The sequence below is a fragment of the Glycine soja genome, chromosome 12 (assembly GCF_004193775.1).
Source record: "Glycine soja cultivar W05 chromosome 12, ASM419377v2, whole genome shotgun sequence".
NCBI classification, from domain to species: Eukaryota; Viridiplantae; Streptophyta; class Magnoliopsida; order Fabales; family Fabaceae; genus Glycine; species Glycine soja.
In genome coordinates, this window is record NC_041013.1 from 38,471,400 (window position 1) to 38,484,165 (window position 12,766).

Genomic DNA, 12,766 nt, shown 5'->3' on the forward strand with positions numbered 1-12,766 from the left:
ATGTATGGGTAGGGTTAGTGGTTAGGGTTTATTCTAGTGCCTAGGGTTGAGCTTTGGGCTTAGTTTAGTTGTTAGGGTTTATTTTATTGGTTAGTGTTGAGGTTATGGTTTAGTTTACTTGTTAGGTTTTAATATATTTGGTGGTATGTTATTGAGTTTTAGAAATGGTAGATATGTAGTGGTTAGGGTTGAGGCTAGGGTTTATTTTAGTGGTTAAGGTTGAGCTTAGGGTTGAGCTTATGGTTTAGTTTAGTTGGTAAGGTTTAGGTTAGGGGTTAGTTTAGATGTTAGGGTTTAATATATATGGTTGTTTGCTATTGGTAGTTTTAGAAATTATAGATATGTAATGCTTAGGGTTTAGTTTATGTAGTGCATAGGCGTTAGTGTTTAGGGTAGTGGGATTGGGGTTTATAATCTAGGATTGAGGACTTAGGGTTATGTAGGTTTATAATTATTTGAATAGTGAATTTGACAACAAAAAAAATACATGTTCGTCATGATTTGCAGATCATGGTTAGAACTAGAGGTTTAGATCATGCATTAGGTAAGGATATAGGTAGAGCCCTGGGTAGACAGGATCATATCAGGCAAATGATGTTTCCCAGCAATGTAGGCCTACCGTATCCGCACGTAGACAACGTGAAGCTTTCCCTGTTGCTGAGGATGTTTTTGAGATGATTGAGGACGTACCTGCACCTGGTGCAGAGGGATTAGTTGGTGATGGTGCTGAGGGATTAGCTGGTGATGGTGCTAAGGGAGTAGCTGGTGATGATGCTGAGGGATTCCCAGGTGGGCCACGTGACCCATCAGTGCTGACTTCGTTTGCTGACCATGTTGCACATAGCATATGGAATGGAGAGGTATTTTTAATTTTAAAGTAAAGTTATTTCTTAATTATTTGTTATTTGTTGAATTATTTGTGATAATTAATTTTTTATTTAATGTTATTTGGAATCATCTGTACTTCAATTTAGGAACGTCCTAAATTGAAGTTAGCCTTCCACGGAAGGAAAGTTGAGAAATTTGGGAGCCCAGCTCTTGAGATTGAAGGGTTAGTCGTTGCCATAGAATTAACTCCTTTGATCGCGTGTTCAGTAGACACTGGCGATCGGGGAGATATATCCGCTTTTTTCGAGAAGTGGCACAAGGAGACTAGCAGCTTCCATCCTCCAGTAGGAGAGCTGACCATCACATTGGATGATGTGGCGTCACTCCTTCATCTTTCGATCATAGGCACCTTCCACAGCTTCGAGCCTCTACATGTGGACGAGGCGGTCATCATGTTAGTGGAGTTGCTTGAGGTCTCGGGTGAGGAGGCTAGAGCTGAGACTGCACAGTGTCATGGGGCATATTAACGTCTGTTGTGGCTATGGGATATCTATCAGAGGAGATGCGAGGCCCGACATTGGATTGTTGCAGCTCGTGCATATCTCCTACACTTGGTTGGTTGCACTTTTTTCGCTAACAAGAGTGCAACACATGTTCATGTAGTTCATTTGGACGCTTTTGGAGACTTGGCTCGGAGTGGGAGCTATGCATGGGGAGTTGCTGCCCCGGTGCATATGTATGATCAATTAAATGACGCTTCTCAAAGCACTGGCCGACAGCTTGCTGGTTACATTACTTTATTACAGGTAGGTAAATTTTGTGTTTGTAATATGTTAAATTGGATTATGATGTAAATATGTTTTTAATATGTTTATATGACATTTATTTTATGTTCATGTCATGTTTGTAGTGTTGGATATATAAGCAATTTCCCAGTGTTCATGAGAGCGTGACTAATGATGGGTATGATGAGACGACACCACATGTCTGCCAGTGGCTTACTACGAAGGATTATATGAAGGGATTAACAACATCGTCGTACCGAACACGTATAGATGCACTAACGATCCCTAACGTATGTTGGATGCCTTTATGGTGACCACCGAGGAGTTAGGGCGTTTGACCTCATTTCATGCTTTTAGGGTTAGCTTAGATGGGGTCCCATTGTGGTCACACTTCGTCCAGAGAGAGTGGTGTGACAGTTTGGCTACATTCAGACCATCCTTCCACTGCCCATTAGTGCCACCTTGTCATCTGAGGATATCGATGATAGGTGGATGCATTACTCGGACCATCTAGTAGCTGCTGGACAGATTTGTCTTGTGGCTGGGCAGTGCTCAACAGATTATATGGAGTGGTTCTTCGGGATATCTCATTCGTTCATCACACCCACATAGGCAGCTGATCAGCCCAGACATCCACTTGTCCCACAACATGAGGCATACGTGGAGCCAGATATCCCGGAGGTCCTAGTGGCACCAGAAGCTGGACCGTCACAAGCAACTGATCTGCCCAAACATGCAGTGGTAAGAATAGATGCTTTAATGTTTTATAAAATGTTATTTATTTTAAATGTTGTAATAAATGTGATTTTTTGAATGTCATAGGATGCTTGTGAAGCAATCTCAGAAAGGTTGGAGCGTGTATTCAACCTAAGCATGGTCACTGAAGGCACAGAGTTACATGACCTCATGGAAGACTGCCTCAGGATCGTGTTGAGGTGTTTGGCAAGTGTACCAAATCCCTCTAAGTAGTAATTCTCGGAAGTTTGAGTATCGTTTCCACAGGGATTTTATTGCACTTTATTGAATACTCTTCAATTTGTAAGTAAGAAGTAAATAGTAAAAACAGGAATAGGCGCAAGAATAAATTGTTACTACTAGATCAAATAATTTAGGAAGACAATTCATGAAAATGCCAAGACCAGACAAACCTAATTGGCCTACGATGCATGTATTTATGTTGTTCATTACCAATACAGTTGAATTAGTTCTACCCACATCTATTAATTTTACTTGCCCCTGATGCCTCACGATGACAAGTCTATTTTAACTACCTATCTCCCAAATGCCTTTGTGAAGATTCAATAATTAAAATGCATTAAGGTTAAATTCTAGATGTTGCTAAATGCATGGGCATTGGGCCATCATTCTATGCCTAGCAATGCTAGCTCGACAATCCTTTTCTTAATTTGTTCTATTAGGTGTTACCCTTTCCCAAGCGTATAACCCTTAAAAACTGATGCATGCATTACTTCTTAAACCCTTATTAGGAAATACACTCTCCCGAGCGAATAAAACCCAAGAGAAATTTAAGACATAAATGCAAGATAAAAAGAAAAGAATTAGAACATAAAACCTGGAATGAATCCTCTTTGCATTGATAACTCTTGAAGTACATCATACATCGTTGGCTTTTTAGGCCTACCAGGCCCTAGCTAGGAAATTAGCCGCTCATGGCCATTGAGGGCTTTACAATTGTGGGGTGAAGGAAAGAATGGATAATAAAAGCAAAGAATGTAGAGAGAAAAGGGAGAGTTCAGGCTTGGAATGCTAAGAGAAGTGCTCTAAGGCCAGGTGTACGTTCTCCCTTGGCTTGGATCTCTATTTATAGGTGCAGAAATGGGCTTTGGGCCTTCAAAGGCGCGCTAACGAGACATCGTGCGCTTAACATGTTCAGATCGTGCGCTTAGTGTGTGCTGCAGACTCAGCATGTGCTTATATTGGATTGTGCGCTTGGCGCGTGCCTCGCGCTTAGCGCGTGCCTCGTGCTTAGCGCGCGTAACGAATCATGTTTCTTCATGCTTAACGGCTCGCTTAGCGCATGTGCTACCTTGCACGCTTAGCGCGTGACGCACGCTAAGCGCGCATGTTAGGCTGGGCCTGCTTAAGATTTTCTTCTTTTTCTTTAATTTTTGCTGCCTTTTTACTTGTTGTACCTTCAGTTTCGATATCTGTGGCCAAAAATTCAAACTTAATTAATTTTCTAACTTTTAATCACAAATAACTGCTAAATAATTAATTTCAAGCCAAAATTTGACTAATTCTCTATTATTAATTCACAATTATTTAACAGTTATCAGATCGCTAGGGGTGTCACCTCAGATGGAAATATTTATGTTAGGACGTGATGAAGACGATGCATAGATCATTCATAGATGATGTTTATGTCTTGTATTTGACAACATTTTTTTTCCTAACCTTTTGTATTTGTTACATTATTTTGGTTATAACTTTTATTGAAGGTATGTTACATTATTTTGTTTTTCCTAGGCTTTTGTTTTTCCTATATGGGTAGTCAATTTGAATGTGTACTCTATCTCTTCCTGTGAATGCCATGAGGAGTTATTATCATTCATAGATGATGTTTATGTCTTGTATTTGACAAAAATTTTGTTTTTCCTAACCTTTTGTATTTGTTACATTATTTTGGTTATAAATTTTATTGAAGATATTTGTTACATTATTTTGTTTTTCCTATATGGGTAGTCAATTTGAATGTGTACTCTATCTCTTCCTGTGAATGCCATGAAGAGTTATTATCAAGTTAGTATATGTTTGAATAAGCTTATATAAAAACATTTTAAAGACAATTTTTTTAAAAAAATATATGAAATGAGTTTTTCTATAGACTAAAATTAATTATGTGTAAGTTAATTTGTAGAAACTATCATATAATTTCTCTTAAAATTGAGAAAGTTTGTGCATAAGTTAATTTGAATTTATAAAAAAAAATCTTCTTATTTTATTTTTTTAGAATTACTTTTAGATAATCTTGCTCAAAAATGTACTTAGTACTTGGTTACCAACACAGGGAAAGGGAATGCGTTTTTTGAACTAATAATTTCTATGTTAATACTGTTAGACAAGTGGCCTCAAATATCTTAAGAAGGGGGGGTTGAATTAAGATATTCCAAACTACTTCCCCAATTAAAAATCTATTTCACTTTTTATTCAAGTTATGAATTCCCTTAATGACAAGCTTCTTAAATATTGATTCAAATAAAACAATTTGAATATGAATATAAAGCAATAATAAATAAAGGAGATTAAGGGAAGAGAAAGTGCAAACTCAGATTTATACTGGTTCGGCCACACCCTTGTGCCTACGTCCAATCCCCAAGCAACCCGCTTGAGAGTTCCACTATCTTGTAAATTCCTTTTACAAGTTCTAAACACACAAGGACAATCCTTCCTTTGTGTTTAGAATTCCTTTACAACAAGAGACTCACGGTCTCTTAATCCCTTAGAGAATGAGAAGAATAAGAAGAATAAATCTCTCTAGAAAGAGATGGATTTTACAGATTGAGCACTCAAATAATTCCTTAATGAATTGCAATTGAATTGGCCAAGGAATTCTTAAGAGGATAAAATGAATTTGCTCTTTGAGAGGATAAACACTTGTTGTTCTGAAAAACTCTCAACAAATTCGTGTTATAAGTCACATATATATAGACCAATGGTAGTCATGAATAAAGCCTTTGAAAAGTTGTGACTCTTAGAAATATTTTTCTGAAAATCCTGTCTGGTAATCGATTACAGGAATTGTGTAATCGATTACAACTTTTAAAATTTGAATTAAAACGTTTATTAACTGCTGGTAATCGATTACCAAAATTGTGTAATCGATTACACTGTCTAAAATTTCGAATTCAAATTTTAGTAGCTGTTATAAAACATATTTGGCCACTGGTAATCGATTACATCCTCTGGTAATCGATTACCAGAGAATAAATTCTTTGAAAAACACTTTTTAGTTTAAATTACTTGGCCAAACCTTTGCTAATTCAATTAGGAATTCCCTTCCCAATATACTAGTGATCATCTTGATGTTGTGACTTGTAATCTTGAAGTATTGGCTTGAATTTAATCTTGAAAAGCCCATTTACATCAATTGCATCATATCATCATGATCATCATCAAAACATCAAAGGCAATTGCATCTACAAATACAATATTTTTATTTTAGATTGAAATAAATTATGATATTAACATGATAAAATATAATCAAATCAAGAAAAGATAAATATAACTAAAAAATTATAGATGATTTAATTTAATAATTTAATCAACTATGAGCTAAAAATTATTTATGTGCTTTGTATTTAATAATTAATTTTTATATATAATAAATTAAATTGTATGATATTGGTTGGATTGGATTAAAAAAATAGAATCTCTTACTGAATTCATTTATGAATGAGTGTTAATCGAAGACCTAATTCTTTAGGTTTGCCCAAATTCTTTATGACTATGAACGGGAAATAAAAAAACAACAAACCTAATTTTATCAAGTACATTCTTTACATAACCTTTCTTTAATTCACAAACGCGTTGATTTCTTAAGTTAAGATAGTCATTACCCTTTAAGTAACACTTTAAGTAATACAAGGCAAGGTAAGGTCGCGCTAAACTATCCTTGAGATGAAATTTGCTTTGTTAACTAAATATTTAAAATCATGACGACCTTCGATATCATTCAAAAAAAGACATTCTAATCCGCATTGAATCATGGGTAAACCAAATAGTGGAAATAATTATTGAATAAGTACTGAACAAATAGTGAACAACTTAGTTGAAAAACTAGTGAATAACTTCTCGAATTCAAACATTACATTAACTTCAACATAGTGGAAAGAAATAAAATTTGCATCAAAAACTCAGAAATAAAACTTGCATTCAATCATGTCGCGACATAGACACGTTGTCTTCCATTTCCATTATCTGTTTACTTAAAACAGCTAAAATTTCTATTGGTCCAAATTGTTTCCAATAGTTAGACTGTACTAAGACCTTCAGCATGTCATCGTTAGTTTTCAACTCAATAATTTTAAATTTGATAACTTTGTCTGAATACTCAAAATGACCTGGTTGTCTAAAAAACAATCGTCTTACCCTTTGTGATTCATGAATACCATGAGGGAGAATTCCTTAAGGTGCAACTTGTTTTATCAAATCCTTCAGTTCATTGATGGTACATCCTGAAGGAATGTCAAATTTTTTTGGATTTTTTCATGTGAACGAATAACCTACAAAGTTGTTTTGGCGTGGCATGTTCCACCTCTCGTTGTAATATAGAAGGGCATCATGAGCAAGGGTCATAGTGCCTTCAAGTAAGTGTCATATTTCATCTGGTGTTCTACCAATGGTGCATAATAACTCAATCGGACCAACACACGAAAATTGATGATTACACATTAACATTGTGTTAACATGATCATCATTTTTCAATTGCATACATTGAAAGCGAAATTGGTTACCTGTATCTGTGAATGGTTACCGGTAGTAAATTTCATCCAAAAATTGTTTGTTGATTAACTGAAGGGTATTGTATATTCTGGTTTTTAGCATTGCAAAATCACAAGTGTTTGGTACTCGAATGGGTACTAGAGTGGAAGCTTGAAAGTAAACATCACTATCATTGTGAATAATCAATCCATTTGGAAAAATGAAACTCAACCTTGAGTTGACAATTGTCTGACTGCTAGTTTCTCCCAAAAATGTCATACTTTCTTATAAAAATTGGAAAAGAATGTGTGATTTTTTAGAGTGTTGGCATGTCTCATATATATAGATGGTTCTCACTAACACTGCTTCAATTTTTTTTAAAAAAATAGAGACGTGTGCAGTGCTTTGTGTTTGTGTTTCCAACTAAACCAATGTGGTGTCAAGCTATATCGTGCATCAGAATGTGTTGTCAATGTCGTGTCATGCTCAAACTTTAATACGCATGCATTTGACAATGTGTTGTCAATTATAACAACAATGTATCATACATGCGTAATTGATTTTAGTTGCACTAACTAATTTATTTCTTAACGCAACAATTACTTAATAATTAAGGATAAACGTTTGACAACAAATTATATAACATAATTAATTAAATTAGATAAAGAAGTGTCACACTCCATAACAATAATGCATGTTCAGTCTTCATTTAGGTCGACATAGTCTCTTTTCAACATCATGAAACTTTTGTACTGTTGCATTCTACTAATATATGAAGTTGGCCACTACTTTGGCTGAGGATGAGAATTCCTAGACCACAACAATGCAAGAGGCGGTAAAGGACAACAATCTTTCAAATAAACATGTTGTACGTTTACGTGAACAAACATTATTAACTCAAATGAACACAAATGATTGCATAAATCTAAAAATTAGAATAACTATCTTCAATGTACCTGAACAAAATGATTTTCAAACACATAATCGACACATATAATGCGGTGCACAAAAGAATCTGGTGGTGGTTGACTTCTAAGAGGAAGAAATGTCATGCTTTGTTGTTGGGACAACGATACAAGGATTACATTATACCTTGATGCAATGACATATTCCATCTTCATTATATCCATCCACTTATCCACACTAACCTGAATCAAACAAATATACACATCAAAGTTATTTAAACTTTGTTCTAAAAAAAACCACAACAACATACCTTGGAAAATCCATCAACAAGTAGAGACATCCTTAATTCTTCAAATCTCTTTGTGCCACCGAAGAGGTTGATATAGTCATCCTACCATTTGTCAAGTTCTTTAATCAATTGGTTGCACACCAACTACCAAGAATCTTCACCCATACCTAATAAAGCGGCAATGGACCGATATCCACAGTTACCGTCTACTTTCACATCCACAATGTTGTCAATGAAATCTTGTATAAATGGCTCAAATTGATCCAACATCGGGATAATCCTTGTTGGCTTCGGCGGGTCAGAAGATGATGCACTACGTTTCATTGAAGAGTTGCTGTTTTGAACAGAATGAAAATCATCAACATACTCCTAATAAGACGGATCACGCTTTGGGGATCTTTGGTTTTTGTTCATCGGTTTCTTGGGTGCACCATTAGTGTTGACCTTTGATGGAGGAAAACACATAGAGTTTTGATCAGGGTATGCAATTTATCAAAGTTTACTCTTGAGAGTAACTTTACCACAAACATCAAGTTCCTCAAATCTTTTAGATATGATCTCCATCTTTTCGTTGATGGTGACTTCGGCCTAACATAATCCTTGATGTGAAAAACTAAGTCTCCTCCAAAACATAAGGATTGAATCGAGTGGGATGTTGCCAACAACATACCTAGATAGCTCACATGCACAAGGAAGACCGTGCGTGATTCTCATCACACAACCACAAGAAGAAGGATTCTTGTCAGCATAATGTACACGCTCAAACTTAGCAGCAATCTCATTTAAAGCGTACCTTGAAACCATTCCAAGAAGCCTTTTGTATAAGGTTTTTTTAAATACATGTCCAACCACATGTGTACTTATTTCAAAGGATGCTTTAATTTGAGTGTGTTGCAGCGTGATCATATTGTTCATGGCATCCCAAACACTACATAAGTCTCCAAGGCTATTATGTAATACTTTTTTTAAAGCCCAATGAGAAGATTCAATCCTACATTTGAAATACACAAAAAATAGTAAACATATACAATAATTAAATTCCATGAATTAATAAACATTACTAGAAAAACTGTAACATTTTAATACCTGTTTGTTGTTGTGTTGCCTAAGTGTATCACCTTATTCGTCCAGGCTATGATAAAATTTTTCTTGTGTGGGATTATCCATGTTTCGTTAAAATAGTCAACGAACATTGGTTAAGGTGAACAAGCCATTTGAAACTTCTGAAGGCACTCAGCGAATTGTTGTTCAGAAGGACAATCAATCAGACTACCCCAGGCATCCATGACATATTCCCAAGCATGTTTTTGACCAATTGAGGATTTGCATTTGGCCTTGACATTCTTGTTGATGTGAAACCTACACAACAAGTTTGAACACTCGGGGAACACAGTTTTCACTGCATTCATCAATGCTAGGTCTCTGTTAGTCACAATAACTACATGGAGATGATCGTGTCTTAAAAATAGACCTTGAAACCGTTCCAAAGCTCATACAACATTATTAACACATTCACCCTCCAAATATGCAAACCCAACAGAGAATGTCATCCCCGTTGGTGTCACCCCAACAATATCAAGTAGTAGGACTCTGTACCTATTTGTTTTGTAGGTACTATCTATCAAAAACACCAAATGACATGCATTGCATAACTTCACTGCATCAGGGTGACACCAAAATAGATCACGTACCACAAATTCATCCTTTAATCTATGCCAATGAATATATTGATCATGTTCAAGAAGCGTCATTAGATGTTGCATTTCAGTATCACTTCCTCTAATGGAAGAATGATATGCACTTCTTGCATTGTATATTTGTTTGATAGTTGTGCAACTATTGACATTGTGCTCCTTCAATGTTAGTAGGATGTTTCTTGGTTTCACCATCGACTTTGTCATATCAACAATAATTATCTTCTCATCCTTAGTCAATTGCCCAACGTATGGATGTCTAACTAATGACTTGACCAATTCATGATTATGAATCTCACATATCAACTTCACCATCCAACCTTATCCTTCAATCACTGGTTTCCCACGAAACTTGAAGGGACAACCACATTTCCTACTCTCAGTGTTTCTTCTAACAAATTCTTTCTTCCTACACTTATACTGACCACTCCTTTTACAACCAATTAAGAAAAATGAACTTCTTCCTCTGTGTCAAATCTCATAATGACTGCAACAAATTCATTTTCATGGGCTACCGATCGAGCCCACTGCAAAACATACAACGTAATCCAAACAATTTATTTTTTATACAAAACATACATTCAATCAAATGACTCAAAAATAATGAACATTATTACCTGAGAAGTATTAAAAGCATCCAAACAATCAACATGTGGTTCATTCACACCACATTCTTGTTCATTTTCATAATCCATATCAACTTTTTGAGACATTGTATTGTCATACGTCCATTAATCTTCGTCCATCTTAACAACAAATCAAAACATTATACATCATACACAAGTCTACATAATCTTTTAGTGCACACCATATTAGCAAAACTAAAATTAGTCCCTCGTACTACTTTTTATTTAGTCCTTAACATCATAATGTGATAAATATCATCAAAATATATTAACTACATACATATTACCAACTAATACAACTACATTCAAAATTTAGAACTAAATAATTTACTTAAACTAAATACAAATTTTGCACCTAAATAATTTCACTTTTTACTTATTCTATATTTAATTTCTAATAACTAAATAATTTATAATTTCTAAAAAAAATTACACGATAGGGACTACAAAAACACAATAATAAATTTTTTTAGGAAACATCTAATTTAACATAAAAATACTTCAAATAAATACAAATTTTGCACCCTAATTAACAAAAAAAAAATATAAAACTATAACTAACAACTAATTTAACATTTTACTACTTTAAATAAATACAATTATTGTACCTAAATAATTTAATCTTTTACATACACTATAAATAATTTGTAATAAATAAATTATCCATAATTTAAAAAATGTAATAAAAAATATAACATATTAATAATGTTATTAAATCTAAATTATTCACAAATTTAAAAATAATCTAAAAAATAAATAAACCTTACTGATGAAGTTCATCCGTATGCTTCATACGGATGTACTTCATCCGTAAGCTTCAAAGTACAACATACAGATGAAGTACATCTGTATAAATCATACGAATGAACTATATTCGTATGATTCTTACGAATGAACTAAATTCATATGTTATAATTCATACTTACGGATGTACTTCATCCGTATACAACTTACGGATTTACTTTATCTGTATGTTAATAATACCAGATCTACTAGAACACCAGTTATCCAGAAAAGCCAGAAAATGTGTACCTTCGCCGAAATAAAACCACCATCGATAAGACTTTCTCCTCCAACGAACTGCTACCTCTCTCTACACTTGCAAAAAACGACCACTAATGAGAGAAACCAGACCACAATGAAAAAAACCAAGCTTTTGACACAACAAAAAATGCAAAACGGGTGTCAATTTATAGAAAAAATAGTGAGGGACATTATTGGCATTTTTGGAAATGTGTTGGGTGCACCAACAATAGTGTTGGGTGCACCTAGCAACACCCTTACAAAGAGTATGAAACTGTTGTGGCCCATTTTGGCTACCGAAGCCCTTGGGCATAGGGCCTTGGGCAAAATGAAGATCAATAGAGCAAAACTAGCCCACCAATCACATGAAAGGATCTCTTTTATTGTTTTGGTAGTTATTACTTATTAGACTCAGATTTATTTAGACAATCATAGTATAAATAAATTATTAGGGTAGGTATGTTAAAAAATTACAAAAATATGCCAAAGAGAAAAATTGAAAATAAAAGAAGGTTGTAATTTTAACATCATTAAACCAAATAATAATAGTTATTATTATAATAAATATTTTATAAATTATCTCATCTATAAAGGAACTTTATACAACTTAAATAAAATATTTTTTTTATCCATAGGAATTGACAATTACCATGAATTTACATCAAATGAAGTGTATGTTATGTTATTTCACTTGATACATTATTTTTTCCTTTCCTTCTTGTTTTTCTTCCACCTAAAAGAAGAATATAACTACTAATAAATTGTTGATTCAAGTGATATTGGACTCGATTTCTTTATGTAAGATCTCAAGTTTGAGTTTTATTGATAGAAAAACATGATTGAGAGGGGAGATTCCACTAAGGGTGATCAGTCAAGTTCTTTGACAAAAATTAATCATCAACAAAACTAGTAGAAATTTTACACTTATGTCATGTTGTCAAATAAAGGAATATATAATTTTTCTTGTTCATGCTAATTTTAGATTTTTTATTTGTCTCTTTTATTTAATACTTGTTACATTTATTGTTTTCCTTTTGGGTGAACGGACACTTTCGTCCCCAAAAGTGTAATTCATCCAAAAGTGTAACTCATTGTTACTTAAGTTTCTGAAAATATGAAAATGACATCTAGGTCCCTAAAAGTGTAATTTGTTTATCATTTTAATCTTGTCCA

At 34.2% G+C, this 12,766-nt stretch overlaps 1 protein-coding gene across 1 annotated transcript; it reads left to right on the forward strand.

Annotated features, from left to right (window-relative positions):
- The first annotated feature begins 674 nt into the window (after positions 1-674).
- Positions 675-2,582, forward strand: LOC114378995 (protein MAIN-LIKE 1-like). The gene is made up of 6 exons (XM_028337564.1): positions 675-860; positions 975-1,301; positions 1,386-1,634; positions 1,739-1,903; positions 2,226-2,354; positions 2,436-2,582. The coding sequence occupies exons 1-6, from the start codon at positions 675-677 to the stop codon at positions 2,580-2,582; spliced, it is 1,203 nt and encodes a 400-aa protein (XP_028193365.1).
- The last annotated feature ends 10,184 nt before the right edge of the window (positions 2,583-12,766 follow it).

Excerpts from the sequence above, each read along its gene's own strand:
- LOC114378995 (XM_028337564.1), top strand. The coding sequence starts at position 675 with ATGATTGAGGACGTACCTGCACCTGGTGCAGAGGGATTAGTTGGTGAT. Across the intron at positions 1,302-1,385 it reads TGTTAGTGGAGTTGCTTGAG|AGGAGATGCGAGGCCCGACA; the intron begins GTCTCGGGTGAG and ends GATATCTATCAG. Across the intron at positions 1,904-2,225 it reads ATGCACTAACGATCCCTAAC|GCAGCTGATCAGCCCAGACA; the intron begins GTATGTTGGATG and ends ACACCCACATAG.